Below are 18,555 nucleotides of genomic sequence, written 5' to 3' on the forward strand. Positions count from 1 at the left end.
CCCCTGGAGATTTCGAATGTTGTACTCTTTTCCGGAAATTCTATCCACAAGGAAATGACTGCCACAAAATCGGAACCCAGGCCATCTTCCACTTCATCATGCCTGCGTCCCCAATCAATACCAAGAAAAGAGCCACTTGTGACCAGGAACATACCCCGAGGATTTTTCTCGGCCTGGAATAGATCAGAATTGCAAGTAATGAACTTAGGAAGTGATGACAAAAGCCTACTGTGACCATATTATGGAAGTCATTCAGTTCATGTATATGTTTTTTCTCAATCTCTTTCCTTAGAAATCTCATCCAAAGGGCTTAATGGGTTCATGATTCGACCGTTCGAGCCCACCGACAACCGCCTCGTCTCACCATGGCCTCAATTTTTACACATCATAATCCTATTAGGATACTATATATATCCTACAAGAATCAACCCAGCCAGGCAGAATATGTGTCCTCCCTTTCATTTTCTGACGTGAAAATGTTCCGTCACTAGCCACAAACACTCGCAATGTTTCATTTGAGGAAACATATCTTTCAAGGCGACGTTTTGAAGCAGTCCTCTCAGATGAGGCCTTGAAAGGTCATTTTTTCTCGCAGTGACTGATCTGTCATGTCTGATCGTAGCTTTTACTCAAACAATAAGCTTTGGATGGCGCATGGGAATGTGGTGGAAGTGAATAGGAACTTTTAGGGGTTCGTGGGTTAGCGTTATCGCTAAGAGTTGATATGCGGAGAAAGGTTGGAGGTTGTGAAGAGGGCTCTGATTGTGCGCAGTCGGGAGCTTCTTTGCATGCGACAATATAGCACAGAAAGTACTGTGCAAACGAAAAAGCGGGCAATGTTCTGATATTTTCTTGCATTTCCTTTTACTTCGACATAGCAAAGCACAGTTCGGGGCGGCAAAATTCGATGCATTTCATCGGTTCAACATAAACATAGATGGACATTCGAAGAAGATGGCGGAGGAGCAATAGATGACAATAGAATTTCTTATACATGCTGCATCGAAGTCGCTGGCGATTCGGGGAGGAACAGTTTTGAACTTATTATTAACCAGTGGGTTTTTATCGCATGGTGCATGTTGGCTGGCCTTCGTATTGGCATACTCGAACTCTATCAATTTCATCGAATGAGATTCACTTATGTTTCTCAAGTCACCTATCACGCCAATTTTCCTCCGATGTGATATTCGGAACGTAGATTATGTAGATCAAAGACTAGATAAATCGAACGGTGAAAGAGCTATTTCCCCGTATGTTATTACTTCTTCTACGGAGATTGTAATTTCAAAGCAAATATCGACCTTCTACTACACTTGATACCATAAGAGGCACCCAGAAATCGAGACGGACACTTTAACCTCATCGTAGCGTTATTGAGTAGGACATTAAGACAATGCCAAACTCCAATCACTCATTTATAGGTATTATCTATCTACCTATATCGAATCACATAGAGTGAGGTAGATGAAATGATTAACACGGCCATACAAACATATTGTTACAATCTATTGAACCTTTGAAGATAGTTTAATGAGATTTAAATTCATAGGTGATAATTCGTTCCCTTCCAGAGGGAGCTATACTTGCAAAACGCCATCACTAATTCAGATCTTTCTTTCCGTCAAAAGAATTGAGTTTTGAAGATAAATGATCCTTCTTCCATGAAATGCGAAGTGTTCCCGCCCACCCGTACCTCATCTTGACCCAATAACCTCATTCGTTCCCAGCCACAATCCAAACATTGGATAGCAATCTTCTCTAGTCGATAGGGCCGATCTCTTGTTCTTTTGCTTTGCTCGAGACTCAAGATAATGATTTCTGTCTGTTTTCGGTGTTTGAGGCCGCAAAACATCGGGTAGGAGTGCTGCTGTGATCTTTGGCTCCCATTCGATTCTGAACTCGGCAAGTTTTCTGGCAGTTTCATTGCCATCATTGTTTTCCGGATGAATCGAACTGATTTCAATGTGAAATCCCTTAGTCACTTTCAGCGCTCGAGTCTCGGTCAAGACTTTCATTACACCTTTCCCTACAGCGAGTTCAATAATAGAGCTCTTCGGACCGCTAATACTTAGCGTGAGATAATCCAAGTTTAAATTTTGTGACACCACTTCCATGAAATTCTGAAAAAAAAGTCGCCTGCGTGCCATGTACACCTTCACGCATAATGTAATCCCATTCATCTTCAACACTTGTGTCATCCCAATGTTCAACGAGCTGAAAAATAGAGACTACAAGCTCCCTGATCCCTTTCGTTATTCCTGGACTTGCTTCCAAGAATTGGCCTAATACCAAAATTTTCTTATCACCTCTACAGTAAATCTTAGATCTCTCCCATATTATAAAACCAAGCTCCAACCTGAATTGCCTACTAACATTTGCCAATTTTCGAAACCAATCAAGGTACTTCCAATGGACCCTTTCCTGCGATTTATGCTCGTCATTGTTTAAGGGCTCTCCTACATCAACAATCTGCAAATAATTTTCGTTTCTATTCGGGTGATCTTTGTGGGTCCACACAATATCATTTGCGCCCTTGACAAATTCTGGATATAGTTTCGCTTTTTCCTCTGGCGAAAAGTGATGTTTTGAGTGATACTCTTCCTTCAAGAATTCTTCAAATCCCGTTGAGTAACACGACTGGTAGTGCACTCTCCACGGATCATAGCGCCCGAGAGCAATTCGGTTGACATGAGCCTTCAATTTGGGGTCAAAATAGAGAAATATAGAGGCGATCAATTGAAATATGATTTTTCGCACTTCGGCAGGTAAATCCATAAATCTGAACGGAGTTAGTCTAGTAAGCAATTAGCTACAAGCACTTCAAACTGAAAGCTATCTTACCTCTGATAGACAACGATTCTGTCACCCATTTCACCAGAATTATCATATGCCGTTCCAAGTTTAGCGCTTCGTATTTCCTTGACTCTTTCCCTGCGATGATTACTGGAGGCGAAGTAGAAATCTCCGTAATAATTGAAATCATAGGGAACTTTGCTCTTGTATTGAAGAGGCCTTGGGCCATGCATAATCACGGGTATGAGTGCTTAAAAAAAAGAAAAAAATGATTGGAAGGTTCTATCAAAGCAAAAGCTGAAAAGGTAACTCACCTTCTTCTTTGCCCTCTGCTGGGGTCTTTACGACCGTAGACTCTTGCTTGTTTGTCATCTCCGTGTCCATGGTTGCATGCTTGTCATTTCTGGATGTGTTAAGAAGATGTTAAGAAATAAGTTGAAGAGGTTTCGAAGGACCTTAAACTTAAGTCACTCAATCGCTTAAATGTAAGACAGTCATCGCTTGGAGGTGAGTAAGAAAAATTGCGAGTGAATTTTGAAAAACGGAGCATAACGTTAATCATCACACAAAAGATCAGAGATTCATTGTAGCCAATGAACATGCCACCTTGTACTGAACGTGCACCATAACCTTTCGATCTTTCCTGCGTGCTTTAACGGTTTCAGTGGGACCTTCTTTCCTTGTGGGATTGCAGAGACCAGAGAAGGCCACAGTTCTTTTCGATCCATGAAAGAGGAGATGCAAGTTCTTGGAGCTTTGCAAAGAGGATTATTTAGGATAAATTGTCAGAGTTCTTCAGTAAACCTACGATGCTATGCGCGAGTTCCACAACTTCTATTCACTTGATTATATTATGTAGAGTCATAACTTCGAAGACACGAGTGATTCTTTAAAATTGTGTTTACATGAATTGCATACGAGGTTGTATCAGTGGTCATAAAGTTCGTCTATGAATGTTTTTGAGTGACTGAAAAGCCTCATGCGGCGTTGATTCTTCAGTTTGTGAAATTGCCAAAAAAAGTCACACATGAACAGAGGTAACTGTAGATAGACCTAAATGCTCTCCCCCATCATGAGATCAAGAATGTCGTTCTTTGATTCAATCGGACTTACTATCTCGACTCTTCTAGTAACATTACCCAGAAAATGCAAACATGCCTCAAACGCTCAGCACAAATCTTGAAGTTGATTTGTTTGTTCTGACCATCTATCGTGTTGATCAAGATTTTGCTGAGTCAGAAGAGGGCGACGGAGAAATGCTTCATTTGAGGATTTTCAAGAAGATTCCTGTCACCAAATCCTTTGAATTTTTCATAGGCAAATTGTGGTTTGACTAATTCTTTACGGGTGGCTATGTTTGCAAGATAGAAAAATGGGCATTCATTCCTGTATATGAGAATTCAGCTCAGTATTGCAGAACATCTTCGCCCCATACACTTCATAGCCACAAGCCTGGCAACGAAATGATAAATTATGGCTAGTCGAGCTAAGGGATTTAAGGAGATAATACCTGCTCAGACAGCTTTGATGGGGAGAAGAGTGAGGTTAACAAGACAAACAATGCGATTTACAATTTTTAGGAATGCTCAAGATATAGTTGTGATGTGGCCTTTTTTTGAGCCCGGAAGAGGGATTCCGCTTTCAAATTTCTAAATTGCTCAGAGGTATCCTAGATAAAGGTCCAGGAGATGTAAGTCAACATATATCGCGCTCTGATATCTTCCTATTTGGTAATGCTGGTCTAGATTATGATCTAAAATAAGTGTAACTACACAATTGCAGCTTCACATTCGGTAAAGATTCCACGATATGTCACTCCGACTTACAGAATTCTAAAATCCTAGCAAAACTCATCAGCTAAAACATGCACGTCATACTCTCGACGCCAGTCAACCAAAATTCACAACGAAACAAAGTTAATCCATGGATTCTGACAGAAAATTCATAGCTAACGATATACTAGATCGCTTGGCGCCAGTCTAGAGGGTAACTAAAACTCCTAAAACTCGATCGTGGCCACACTAATATAGAAGCTACTCGTAGCAACACCACCTTAGGAGATTTCTTTTTGAACTGTTCATTTTCCCCAGGTTACACCTAAATACTCTCGATCCTTCAGTGCAGGAACATTTTTTCAGACGATAATTACATTGAGAGCAATCGATACATTCACAATCACCGTACTTTCTCCTAGATATATCAAAGCTTTCAATACGATCCTCAATCTTATTCATACGCCACAATACCGTATTAATCTCATCACCTCGCTATAATTGCGTACCTACCGTCCAATAACGACTTAAAACGATGGGCTCAATCAATACCACCATGGACTGGGTAAGTAATCTCCTTGTTGAGCCAGTCATTGTCTCTCGCCTGTTCATACATGAAAGTTCCACACATCGCTTATGATACATTGTCTTTTCCCTTCTTGTCCCTGCTCGTATCTCAATAATCCAAGCTAATTGAATCATAGACACCCGCCGAGTCTCACCCAGGCGATCATGCTCACTTAAAATCGGGCGACTTGATTGAAGTTGGTGATAAGGAGGAAGAACAAGACCGCAGTCCACAAAGAAACGAGCAGCACAACGCAAAGAAAGGCCGGGATGACAAAAAAGAAGACAGAAAACGCCGTCACAACATCGCCAATGTCCATGCTCTGCAACACAGGAAAGGCCCGTCTGTCTCTACATCAAAGCCTACAGCCAAAAGAGGCCGCGAAGATAATGAAGATGACGAGACCTCAGATGGACAGCAGGACAACACAGTAAACCAAAGAGCTTCCAAGAAGAATTGTGGCAAAGCCGTCAAGGATCGTAGAGTCTTGAGCCTTGCCTTCTTCGAGCTTGTTGAAAGAGGCGGAGGAGAAATTCGATACGACATTAAGGAGGACCCGTGGGGATTATCCAAAAATGGCACTGTCGCTAAAATTTCTTTGGAAATGAGCACAAAGCGATTTGAAGACGAAATGTCTATGCTCGATGCGGCAATGGGTGGAACTTCGTTCAATCAATAGAGGTTATGTCTCCTCGCTACTATGAGCTGGTTTCTCTTGGGCGCTACTTACCTTGTTATTTAAATTGAATAACCATGTTTCATCTTCACTGAATGATGCTGAAATTCTCCTTTGCATGAAGTGCGACTGAAACTTTCACGAGTATAATGCAATCAAGGATAATGCTGCAGTATTGAATGCGGCACTTGCCTTCTAAATAGCACATCCCGCGATTGACAAACACTTTTATTTTTCACGGTGGAACTGGGGTGGATTCTTTGCTTCTTGACATTATCTTCGTGGGTGATAAAACTCGTGAGTGAAGCAATAGTATACACGGCCTCAGGCCAACCATGCTCCTGCGTCCATGCTAATGACACATTTTAAAGAAGTCTTTCCTTCGCTCATTAATTCATACCGCCATCTTAAACCAGCTCGCTAGTAACATTAGAAAATTCACCCTTCTCCAACTTCGTCTTCCAGAATATTGGGTTGGTATCATTGAATCCGTGCTTAACCCATCCATCTTCCTTGACGTGGTACAAATTGATGAAACCTCCAGAATAGGCGTCCCTGTGTGTAGCAGCCAAGATACTTCTTCTTCCCAACTCCAAGGCTGCTTCCTCGCTCAAATCGTATGAGTATTCGGCATCCAAAACACCATATGCGAAGGTTTGACCGGACCCAACACAAAAGAGGTTTCCACTCAATCTTGTTCCATCGGAATCGATGTAGTAAAGTGCGGGCCCTTCTTCTTTGGTGACACCTGCACACATAGTTCCCATGGACAATCCCATACCCTTGTATCTATAAACGAGGTTTGCAAGAATCTTAGAAGCAGCTGCGACGGAAATGCGGCGTTTGTGACGAAGTTCGTGAAGTCTGCATTGCATACCAAGATATGCGAGCCAGTATTGACAATCCTAAGTTTCAAAACGTCAGTAATGACCAGGGAAATAATCAATTCAGTGTTGAATTTAATGACTTACAGCAGCACCACCAGCCATTGTGCCCAATAAACAGTTGTTAATCTCAATGACCTTCTTAACAGTTTGACTTGCGATCCAGTTGCCTGCCGTTGCTCTTGAATCTGTCGCTACAATAATTCCACCTTGAAATCTAAATGCTAAAGTTGTGGTACCGTGTGCGATCTTAATGGGACAGTTTGGGTTCGCATGGTCATCAGTAGCTGCTCGGAGCCAAGCAGATGGCTAGAGATGGATTGATTAGCAATTTGCACATCGCATTTTATAGTGAACAGAGCCCCGAGTCCGCAAATAGATAATCGTGAGGGTAACGTACATGTGCGACAGGAGGCATGGCGAATTTCAAAGATAAGCCAGGAGCTGGTTGGTATAACTCCATCTGGTCTTCTTGAGGAGCTTCTTGCTCGTAAGCAGGTGTGCTGTATTGTGATACTAGAGAATCCATTTTCAAGAGTCTAGTCGGAGTTTGAGATTTGGAAAGTTTGGCGGAAGCAGAGTTGTAGGATTGACGTCGCTGATGGATTTGATGTTGATGTTGTATACCCAGTTACTAGGTACTGAATAATAGTAGCTTACTAGGCAGCTTGAGTTTCGCGTCAGCGGGCGGTAACTGCTCGTTTTGCCGGGCCTTACTAAATACAGACTAGCGCCATCAGTCAATTGTACCTTATCGAGGTAACCTTTCGATATCAATATAAAACTTCCCTAGTTGCATACAGAGGACAAGCCTCATAATTGTTGTATTGCTTTTACTATTTTTTATCTGGGCAAGCAAGTTCTGTCATGTCAAAGGAATACTCTAATTCCTCTTTTCTTCCTCCATCGCCGATAACCTTACTGTGACGCGATATCATGACTCGGAACTGTGACTTCCGCACGAATGTACGAAGTACATAGAAGACACGATATAGGAGCTACTACTCCGAGCAACATTCAACATTAAGTGCGAATGAGATGTGGAAACACAAGTTAACTTCACGTTATCATATTTTTTATCGTGCAAACAAGCCGTAGGTACTATTTTGTATCGTGTCATGTACACTCTCGAAGAGGAGCACGAGCAAAGGACTTTTGATCTGGACCCCATTGGTACCTCGACCTACCCCTCTTCCACACTGATTTTCTGGCCAGTCTCAACCATATACTTAAGTATAAGATCTCTCAGCTATATATCTGAGTGTATGATCAGCTGAATGTCAAGCTCAGCTCTCTAAGCCATAGAAGGTTCGAATGCAGTACGGTAAGGCATAATTATATATATCTTATGCATCAAATGGGATACATGTGAAGACTTTTGTGCTTTATCATTGGTATGCTCTTTTGCTTCCTTTTGGCCATCCATGCTCACTCGAGTTTGCGAAGTTCACAAGACGTTCAGAGATATCTGTGCATCGCGAGACGGATTGAGCAAAAGGAAATACCAGCCCTCTTGCTTGCGACAAGGATTGATTCGAAAATCTTTACCCCAAACTCTCAGCTGTCCAGTGACAAGCAGTATATCCACCCAGCTCCAAATTTCATCCATGTTCTGGGCTCATTACCGAGATTCATTTAAACAGGATTTATTGGATGGTAAACCTTTGCGATACAATCTTAATAACGACCACGTTCATTGACATTCCTAATATATATTCATCTCATTGTTCACCGATCTATCCACATAACCTTTGATCTCAACAGGAGGTTACTCTAAATCACTGCATTCAGCCTCCAGATCTGCCTTAGTGATTAAAATACGTCACTTTGTCATACAATCTTTTCTCAAAACTTCACTGCGCACCTCTTCGCTTCACTATCACGATTCTGGGTCTTAAAGCCTCAATCCGAATATTTCATGAGTGTCAAACACCATATCGCCTAACCTCAACATAACCCCCATTTGTTCACCTTGGGTACCTTCACTATCGTGTTCTCGGTCAATTACCGATAACAGATTCATTTGTACGTCCTTGTACCAGTGTAACGTTATCATCGAATTCATCAACACAGATCGGAAATATTGGCGTAGAAGCCGTGTGTCTGTCCCAATTATTATCAATTCTAGCAGCCGATGGTAAATTGAAATGCTTTTATACTAATTTATCCGTTCCCATTATTTTAACCTTATATGCATTGATCTCATCCCTTTGGAGAGATCTAATTCATGATGTTGTCATCCTCAGAACGCAAAAGAATTCGCGAGGTTCGCCGCTACTACAAAAGATCTCCCGATGATCCCCCTATCGCTGGCGAAAGTCCACCGACCGAGAGTCCCGAGACAGTTCGGTCCGTGGAAAAGGCTAGCAGCCCCAATAGTACACTAACTGCGTTGATGCAATTGATCACGTGGCGACTTGGTGCATCAAGGGCGATGGTATCTGTTGTTGATGACAATGCACAAGTATTTTTGATTCCTATCAATACTAATTTGGCGGTATGCTCACGCCTCTACAGTACTTTCTCGCGGAAGCAACGAAAACACTGGATTTGTCAGACTCATCAAAACATGATCCAGGTGATGATTTGTGGATGGGTTGTGGAGGGTAAGATCTCTTACAGTAATAAGACTTTCGGGGCCTTTTCTGACAAAAGCCACGTTTTGCAGAACTATTCGCAGTGAAGCTCTATGTGCGGTGAGTTTTCCAGACCACCTGTCGCTCACCACTAATATCTTGTGACTAGTACACTATAGAAGTTATCCCTGAACCAAATCATTATGCCTGTTTCAGTGTTCCGGATCTATCGGCCGATCCCAGGTTCTGTAAGCTGCCTTATGTTGCAGGCGGACCGAGATTTCGATATTATGCAGGAACTCCTTTAATCAGTAATACCGGAATACCGATTGGAAGTGTCTTTGTCATTGATCCAAGGCCACGTGAGCAGGCCACGAGAGCGGAGGTCGACTTCTTGGGACTAATGGCAAAAAACGTCATGGAATACCTTGAAATGAAACGGGAAAGTGTGCAGTTACGGCGGAACGATGTGATGTCTAAAGGATTGGCTGCTCTAGTTGAGGGTCAAAGTAGAATACCGCGGCAGTTGCCGACAGATATGGTCGTCAAGTGCCAAGACGCCAACGGCTCTCATTCGGATAAAGCGAAAATGGCTAACACCAATTTAACAAGTAAAATGGTTACTTTTGACACGTCTTTAGCGACGGTCGCCGAGCAGTCCTTGAAAAATATAGTTGGCCTTCCACACACACTGGTTGGGGAAAACTTGCTGCATGATATTTCACCTAATACATCTATAGATCAATTGGCATTGACTGATGCCCCGGCGACTCATGATCGAATACTCTCACGAGGCGCGAATCTACTAAGAGAATCCCTCGATGTTGATTATACAATTTTCTTCGAAATGAGTATTGGCTTTTCAACCAGTGTCGAAGATGAACAGAACGGAGATGTTAGATCGCCTGAAGACACATTTTTGGATGATTCAAATGCGAAAAATGACTTCACCACAACACCTACTCATCTTTCCCAGGACAACGATATCGATTTATTGAATACATCTGCCCAGTCTTCGTCACTGAACAGGCGAAGTAATGAAGCAGGGTCTGCCAAAGTTAGAAGTTTCTCCACATCAAATTGTTCGTCATTGGATGGTGATACACTATCATGTACCCTCTACAGAGCGCCGAATGAAAAAGATCTGCAGAGACTTTCGAAGAGATATCCTAAAGGTAAAGTATGGACGTTCAATGGCTACGATTCTGAATCTTCAGAAGACGATGACTCACCACCATCTAAACAAATGTTCTCTATGCATCTTAATTCACATAATCATCGAGTCAAAAGATCTGATCGCAGTATTGTGAAGCAGTGCTTTCCTGATGCTCGAGAGGTTCTTTTTGCTCCACTCTCTGAGGCAGGGACTGGATTACCCATAGTGGCATGCTTTGCAGTATCCCTACGGGATATAGCGATTTTCACATCCGATACTGAAAAGGCATTTGTCCGTGGGTTTCTGAACAGTGTTTCTATTGAGTACAATCGAATATCCATTGCAGCTGCCGATCGTCAAAAAGCAGATTTCATATCAAGCATATCACATGTAAGACCATCAATCATGTTCACTTGCAGACATTTCTAGCATGATCTATCTTCGTAAGAGGTGCTCAAGGCCAAGTCTTCAGAAGCGATCCTCGTAAATCTTAGATTTTTCTTCGTTGGATTTACAAGGTTGTTAGGATGCCCTACAGGTCAAGCACGACTGCTACGTGCACAATCAGTCATTGGCTCGTCTCATCTTGCAAATCAAAGCTGATTGATTATATCATCAACAGGAATTGAGAAGTCCACTTCACGGAATTCTTGGGTCTGCCGGTATGTATATTCTGCCTGGAGCACTCAATACATGTTTTAACCAGTCCAATAGAGCTATTAAGCGAGACGAATCTTGATAATGGTCAATTTGAATTCTGCTCGACAATAGAAACATGTGGACGAGTCCTTCAAGAAACTCTAATGGATGTTCTTGAATATTCCAAGGTATGAGCTCGATTTTCTCCCTTAATCTTATGGTCGAGAAGCCCGTGAATCGTCAGTTCTCTTATCACATGAAGCTAACACGTATAGCTAAATAATTTAATGAAACACAAAGAAGTTAGTGTAAAGGCCCCAAGTATAAACGGAAATTCTTCCAATTCCCAGCAAACAAACGGCGAAAATCTCACGAGCGACGATCTACTTTCTCAACCCCTAGATCTCGCTAGAATGTGTGAAGACTCAGTGGCAATTGTTGCGGTGGCATACATGCACCACAAAACGAATTCAGAACAGCTTCTACACCGAGTAATGCAACCTCCAGGGACGATAGAAACGCAGGAGAATCAAACCCTGTACAAATCTAACCCTGTCACTGTATCTTTGCACATTTCATTTGATCATTGGCACTTCTTCTGCTCTCCGGGGTCTGTCCAGCGAATCATAATGAATTTAGTCGGCAACAGTCTTAAGTATACATCAGAAGGCTTCATAGATATTTCTTTGGCTGTTGAATCTCCCAAAAATGGCAACGCCAAGATATCGAAAAGACCGAATATTGACACTGATGACTTAGTTGTACTTCGAGTCAGTGATAGTGGTAAGGGTATTTCTAGTGAGTTTTTGAAAAGCAAACTCTTCATAGCCTTTTCTCAGGAGTCGTCATTGGCACCTGGTACTGGTAAGAACTCTGCTATTGCTTTGATATCATCGTTATGCTGATGTGCTGTGCAAAAGGACTTGGACTTCACATCGTGTATTCTCTCGTGCGGATGTATAACGGAACTATCGATGTTCAAAGTCAAATCGGTCACGGAACAACTGTTACAGTCAAACTACCCCTTAAAAAAGCGGTATCTAATCTAACTTCGATCACCCCCTCCGATGCACTTCTCAAGGATCAAGTCGAAGAATTGAAAATATTGCTCAAACAATCTAAATATTCCAAATTCTCAACTCACGGTTTCCGGTCGGGCTCATCTTGTTATCTAAAGAAATCCTTGCACGCCTATCTTACTCAGTGGTTTGGCATGGATCATGAGCCGGACGATGAGGCTGCTGATATTGCTTTTGTCACTGAAGAAAAAGTCGATTTGTTCCTTGCAGAGCTGATGCAAGATGGTGCATCCAAGCCCTCGCTTATAATAGTGGTACGATACGTTCCAAGTCACAGCCATACATCCCAGCAGAACTCGGCTATTGGTATACCCCTTGAGACTCTCACGATACCGTTTGGTCCCTGGAAATTGTTGAAAACATTACGCAGCTGTCTGTCGCCAAAGCAGATATCACCCAAACCACCTCCTGTAACCGATCATAAATTCTTCTATTCCAGCCCTTTACCCTCTCCGACCGCTGATATCCGAAAAGAATTTGGGACAGCCGTCACCAAGCCCGCAGTGGAGGAAGCACTTACTGAAAAGTCACCCTACCTCTCCAAAACTATATCAAATCCAAGTCAGCCATCCATTCTTTGCGTCGATGATAATCCTATCAATCTTCGCCTCCTTCGAGCGTACTTTCGCAAACTAAATTTCGATATCACTTGTGCGGAAAACGGAGCAGTAGCGTTCGAGAAATATCGTCTTCAGCCCAACGGTTTTGATCTTGTATTCATGGGTATGTGCATAACACTCCTCTTGGCTTTAATTGTGTTTCCCCTTTCCACTTTAATCCACATCCAATAATTCACAACCAGCTAATATGTCTCACAAACCAAAGATATTAGTATGCCAGTATGCGATGGCTACCAATCTACCCGACTGATTCGATCGCTCGATAAACTTCAACAAATTATCAGTCCAGCCCCACTACCACCCACCCGTATTGTGGCACTTTCGGCTGCATATTCTGAAGCAGATATGGAGATGGCGAAGGCGGCGGGTGTTGATGACTTCTATACAAAGCCGATGAAGGTTAGTAGATTGGAAACGCTTATGAGGGACTGGGGATACCTGGATTCATAACCATGGGCCCAAATGGTTGACTCGCACATAATAAATTTTGAGATTTGATGGTACTATGGGGTGAATGTAAAGATTGAATTGAACAGATAGGAAGACTGAGTATTGGGGATGATTGATTAAGGTTACATTTTTAAACGACTAGTCGAAGGTTTGTATACTTAAAGGGAGGGCGTATATAGTATCTTAAAATAAGGAAATAGTAAAAACATATGGACAATATATTATTAACATACTGAAGATAGATCACATTACTTTAGTTATCACTTTCCCGTTTTCGGAACTTGTTTTTACCATTATACATCCTGGGTCACATTTCATGTTTTATCAAACTTCGCATACCAGATCATGAAAAGCACGGTGGAAGTCCATCAACTCAAATTTGGGTAAAGCAACGATTTATTCCAGATAGCTAGAGATTGAGAAAATTGGCAAGTGACATTAATCCTCAATGAGTGTAAAGTATGCTAATGTCCCCGAAGCGAGCAGATTCAAAATCCGATTTTGCAGATAAAAACGAAAAAGAGTGTGAGATTCCCCAAGAAAAAGGTTTGATCCGTTATGTGGAGATAACGTGAAACTCAGGGCTTGCGTATGCCCCCCCTCTCTATTCTGCTTTTTCCATTATCGCGTTCGATTCTAACTCGGAGAGTGAGTGGGTATTAGAGATGTGAATTTGCGAGCTCAGAAGACTGGCGAGCACGGTTTGTATTCGTTTCCATTTCCCTTTCCGCTTCCGTTTCCGTTTCCGTTTCCCTTCTCATTGCCCTGAATACTTCTTGTAGGCCTGGGTCCCACAGATCTACCACTGGTAAACCAAGTCCGAGGACGTGATTCGTTTGTCGTATGGCTAAATTCTATAACCTCTCTCTCTCCTTCCTCTTCTCAGCTGAAATGTGCAAAAGTTCCAGAGCAGTGGAGCCAGCCGGGTATAATCTTTGAAAATACACTTTATATTGTCCCCAGGTTCCATCATTCACGTGTACGCTGTAGGTCTGATCGTGAACCCCTGGCAGTTTATCATGCTTTATGTAATATATTTTAACGTCAAACTTAGCTTCCAGGGTCTCTGCTCTGTCAACGGTAAAATATTTTGAAATAATGCAATGACGGCATGTTCTCGAAAATTGATATTTTGGAGCCTTCGCCAGCAGTGATCCACATTCTCAATAAAATATTGCAGACCTCGAGTCAGAACTCTTGAGGGTTCCAATCCGTTCACCTGATTATCAAGAAATACTGCCCAATTACTGAAGACACTTTGGACTGAAATTCGATCTTCATGTGCTTTCCAGAATGCCTTACACTGCGATGCAACAGATTCTCCTCCACTGTACCAGTCTATAACCAAAAGTAGTAGCCCACCTTCCCAGGCCGTCCAAGTTTGTTGTTGTTCAGAGCTCATCGGCCTCCTTTCAATCCCAAGTATGGAAGTTGTACCTAAGTTAGGAAAGGGTGTCAATCCAGAGGAATGCATCCTACGCTGCATTTATGACATCTTGTGAGCAGAATTGATAGCAGATACAAAAAAAATCTAATTGGGTCCATCGAAGTAGAATTCGTTTTAACCCCCCAATCTTACAATGATCAAAAACACTTCGAATGCAGAAATTTCTCGGGGCGGGTATGATTAGAGTATGAGCAGAATACAAGATGAATCTGATCTTTACTGGAGGATATATATGGTCTACAAAGCTCAGTAGAAGACTTTGTAGGTTATACACCAATTGTAAAGACGTCGAAAGGTAAAGCGATGACGTTGGTAATGATATCAAACAGCAAGGGGGTCTGTAGATTGCAGGCCTGAGCGAGATGGTAAAGATAGGTGATAATATCCGTCATTGCAGGGTGTCGTAGGATGTATGTAGTTTGTTTAGTTGTATTGCAGTTGAAGGAAGTTTATTATTTTTACACTTTTACTTAGGGAGAAATGGGGAAAGAGAAGCCATGAGCAGAAACCTAGCCTATTTGAGCGCAGATCTGATAGCCTCTACATATCTTAAAGATAGAGGGAAGACGAGATACGAAAGATTGCGACTGAAAAAAACGCTTTATCTTGAGCCAAATTGCAATGCTAATGATGTTATATCACTTGAATCTGCCATTCATACGCAATTCAACCTCTATTTGTAATAATTTTGACGCGGGTGTTTCTTTTCTATACACGATACGACTTTTGGCTTTAAAAGTCGATGGCGAGTAGTATAATTGCGTCTTCCTAAGGTGAGAATTGTACTAGATTGGTATCGGTATGTATTCTGGTCATATTGGGTGGCGCAAAGTCGATCGGTGTCAAAGAGTGAAGTGAAGTAAAGTAAAGTTTAAACATTGTGAGATCAGAAAGACAACTAGCTGTTGCTCAAAAACATCCGGTCCGATGTGTCAATTCTGTGAATTTCGCAATGGCTGCAGGATTCTCAGAAAATCCAAATGACTGGCTGTGATTCGACATGATAGAATGGAGTGTTGCTGATTGATATTCGAAAGTTGTGATAGTTGAAAGTATCTGATTAGGGACGGCATGATAGCTTTCAAGGGGAAAGAACGAGAAGGGAAGCGGAAAGAGCAACCTGAATTATAAATCAAGCCAAGAGTCTCTATTCTTTCCCCTCAAAGGTAATTTTCTTTGTGAAAATTGCGACCAATTTACAACAATATAAAACAACATAGCCATCGTGGCCCCTATGTTCACTCTCTGCAAAGAAACGCCATCAAGGTTTTCAATATTCCAAAAGATATTCCACCAGACACTCCAACAATCAAAAGCTTTCGATTCCTGCATTCAGGTAAAACATATATATTCTTAACAATCTCGACACCCTCTCGATTATTACCCTTCCTTCAGGCATTCCACGATTTTTGATATGGCTACATTTAGGAACACTGGAGACACTGAGAGTATCAACATTGATGAAATCATAATAACCTCACGATCTTTACCAAAAGTCAAATGTAAGACTAGATCTGTTGAACCTGTAAACATTCACTGTCATGAAAGAAATATGACCATCACTCAGGAAAAGGCGTATGAACAGTTTCATCTTAAATTTCTTTTCGTTCCAATTGAAACGGCGTCTATGAAATAGAAAATGTAGTTTGCATATGTTTCACGCAAGTCTTCTGTATAATATGATGCAGTAGTTGCGAAGCCAAATCGATAATTAAAAGAGTCCGATCTAAGTATCAAAGAAAGAAATCTGTCATATATACAATAAATTACAAATACATAAACCCTCAAATCAAAATGACGCTGTATCAGGGTATTCCAAATCCAAAAAACTCCATATTCAAAATGCTTCACAAAAAATAACTTCAAATCTGACTATTCTTGATAGAATATAGCCCACTCCAATTTAAATCTTCCTCAGACTCTATTTCTGTCTTAAATTCGCCCCTCATTTCATACATAGCCGCCACCGAAAAGCCCGCTTTCATGGCTGTATTTTTGTTCCACAAAATTCTTCGAATCAAGAATCTTATGGCATAGCCATGAACCCCGAGCATTTCTACCCAATCTTCTTTTTCCATCGCGAACATTTTGTATCCTGAACCGACAAAATTATTTGCAATGGATATGGCCGAGGATCGCGGAAGAAAGACGTAACAGGCGCGAAGCTGTGCTGCAATCCACACACGACACTCGGCATTGGTGTAGTCTTTCTTGGGGGTTGTCATCCACCTTATTCTTTTGGTACAGTCTGGGTCCTTGGTGGGAAGGTCTCCCTCGTGGACATCGGTGACTACTACTTCTATTTGTAAGCTAACTTATATCGTACAAGGCAGGTGCCGCAGCAGAGCATCACGTAAGAGTTTTTCATGCAATCCGGTTGATCTCGCCCACTCGAATCAAGTCAAGTAACGAGAGGAATTTCAAACATCTAGATGATCAAAATGATTTGAGTTGAAAAAAAAGCTTGGTACTTACGGGTGTCGTCCGATTTATTGAATGATTGGTTTCCGTAAATTAATGCCGAGTTGTGTCTCTTGTGGCTGAGTGGTGACTTGAGGAATTGAAAAGACATCATTATCTTTGTATCTAATTGATTCAATGATTTGATGTCGAAGATGGCAAGTAGGTAGGTAAATAGGTAGACAGATCGAAAAGAGAAGAGAAATCTTGTGAGCGAAACTATGCGACCTTTATATAGTGAAAATCTAGACCAGTGTATACTACTAAAAAGATAGTCAATTTAGATTACAGGCTAGACCCTCTAGTTCAACGAAGGGTTGGGAAAAATTGATCAAGATACTAGAAACACGAAAGCTGATTGGCTTCTGAAAAGTGATTTTTGGAACTTCGAAATCGTTTATATATAATTGAAAGAGAACTCAGAGCAGAAGTATCTCTGTGATATCAATGCTGAAGTTCATTATAAGCTGAGAATATCTGTCCAGGTGATTCCCATAAATAGACACAGGGCTCTCTTGCTAGTCTGGTCTTGCATCCAAAAAGCTTATTTTACGCTAGCAACTCCATACTTTGACATGCCGAGAAACTTTCTTGACATTTGACTGATCTCAATCACGCAGGGAAGAACATGAAACAACTTGACATCGGAGTTAAAAACGTTACTCTCGTCAACGGTTAAAGGTAAATCATAAGACTGGTGACATCAAGAACCTTGGAACTACAGAAGGTTCCAACAAGTGGACTATCAAAAAAAGAAATGTAGACAAGTTCCTGTCAGGTTCCCATATCATATCACTGTTCCTTTATGACATAATGACTGCAAGTCATGCTCGGAGATCCAGCACTTGCTGCACTTCACGTGCGTACGCACAAATTAGTTAAGAGAAAGTGATGGCTTTTCATCTCGTGACCAAACTAACCTTATTCCATGTCCGACTGTCGTGGTGATCTTCCCTGGAACTATGGTCCAGGTCATGGTCATCATGACGCGCATATACTGTTCAAGAATCAATAAGTAGATTGAAAATAGCATGAGAGTCACCGTTCTTTTCGTTGATGTCGCCCATCTTTTGAGGATATAATATTTTCCCACATGCCTCCCTTAGATGTTCGGTTCGGTAAAAGTGGTCATCGAGGCGCACGTGCTCAGTTGTCATCACTGTCTTGAAACTCTCATGGGTGCAAGGACCTTACGTCATCAAGCTTAGAATCAGCCCTGCGCATGCAAAAAGAAATTGATAGTCTCAAGAAATATTTTGAGTCATTGCCCCACCACAACTTCTTCAGAAGACAAATGCATTTGCACAGTTTTGAAAAGACTCAGTGAAGAGGAAGTATGTTCAAGACATCTCAAGTATTTTTCAAAGGTTTATTCAAAAGGAGGAGCCGTAGGATACAACGTTAAGGTTACCGTTTTCAATCTGGCTTTTCGAAT

General features: G+C 41.7%; 5 protein-coding genes across 5 annotated transcripts; 2 read left to right on the top strand and 3 right to left on the bottom strand.

Moving 5' to 3' along the window:
• Positions 1-1,694: 1,694 nt before the first annotated feature.
• Positions 1,695-3,177, bottom strand: EAE97_002709 (uncharacterized protein; the record flags this gene model as incomplete). Its single annotated transcript, XM_038873221.1, has 4 exons — positions 1,695-2,120; positions 2,152-2,794; positions 2,842-3,043; positions 3,108-3,177. The coding sequence occupies 4 exons, from the start codon at positions 3,175-3,177 to the stop codon at positions 1,695-1,697; spliced, it is 1,341 nt and encodes a 446-aa protein (XP_038736427.1).
• Positions 3,178-5,100: 1,923 nt separating this feature from the next.
• Positions 5,101-5,812, top strand: EAE97_002710 (uncharacterized protein; the record flags this gene model as incomplete). The annotated part of the gene is made up of 2 exons (XM_038873222.1): positions 5,101-5,130; positions 5,270-5,812. The coding sequence occupies 2 exons, from the start codon at positions 5,101-5,103 to the stop codon at positions 5,810-5,812; spliced, it is 573 nt and encodes a 190-aa protein (XP_038736428.1).
• A 404-nt stretch (positions 5,813-6,216) lies between these two features.
• EAE97_002711 (uncharacterized protein) lies at positions 6,217-7,222 on the bottom strand (the record flags this gene model as incomplete). The annotated part of the gene is made up of 3 exons (XM_038873223.1): positions 6,217-6,714; positions 6,781-7,002; positions 7,094-7,222. 3 exons carry the CDS (start codon positions 7,220-7,222, stop codon positions 6,217-6,219), a joined length of 849 nt encoding a protein of 282 aa, XP_038736429.1.
• Positions 7,223-8,923: 1,701 nt separating this feature from the next.
• EAE97_002712 (uncharacterized protein) lies at positions 8,924-13,213 on the top strand (the record flags this gene model as incomplete). Its single annotated transcript, XM_038873224.1, has 9 exons — positions 8,924-9,157; positions 9,211-9,299; positions 9,362-9,389; positions 9,439-10,815; positions 11,048-11,087; positions 11,140-11,252; positions 11,340-11,928; positions 11,985-12,866; positions 12,969-13,213. The coding sequence occupies 9 exons, from the start codon at positions 8,924-8,926 to the stop codon at positions 13,211-13,213; spliced, it is 3,597 nt and encodes a 1,198-aa protein (XP_038736430.1).
• A 3,226-nt stretch (positions 13,214-16,439) lies between these two features.
• On the bottom strand, positions 16,440-18,153 carry EAE97_002713 (uncharacterized protein; the record flags this gene model as incomplete). The annotated part of the gene is made up of 3 exons (XM_038873225.1): positions 16,440-16,959; positions 17,136-17,380; positions 18,041-18,153. The coding sequence occupies 3 exons, from the start codon at positions 18,151-18,153 to the stop codon at positions 16,523-16,525; spliced, it is 795 nt and encodes a 264-aa protein (XP_038736431.1). The 3' UTR covers positions 16,440-16,522.
• Between the last annotated feature and the right edge of the window lie 402 nt (positions 18,154-18,555).

This window comes from Botrytis byssoidea, assembly GCF_014898295.1.
Source record: "Botrytis byssoidea strain MUCL 94 chromosome Unknown BBYS_004, whole genome shotgun sequence".
In the NCBI taxonomy this organism is placed as follows: Eukaryota; Fungi; Ascomycota; class Leotiomycetes; order Helotiales; family Sclerotiniaceae; genus Botrytis; species Botrytis byssoidea.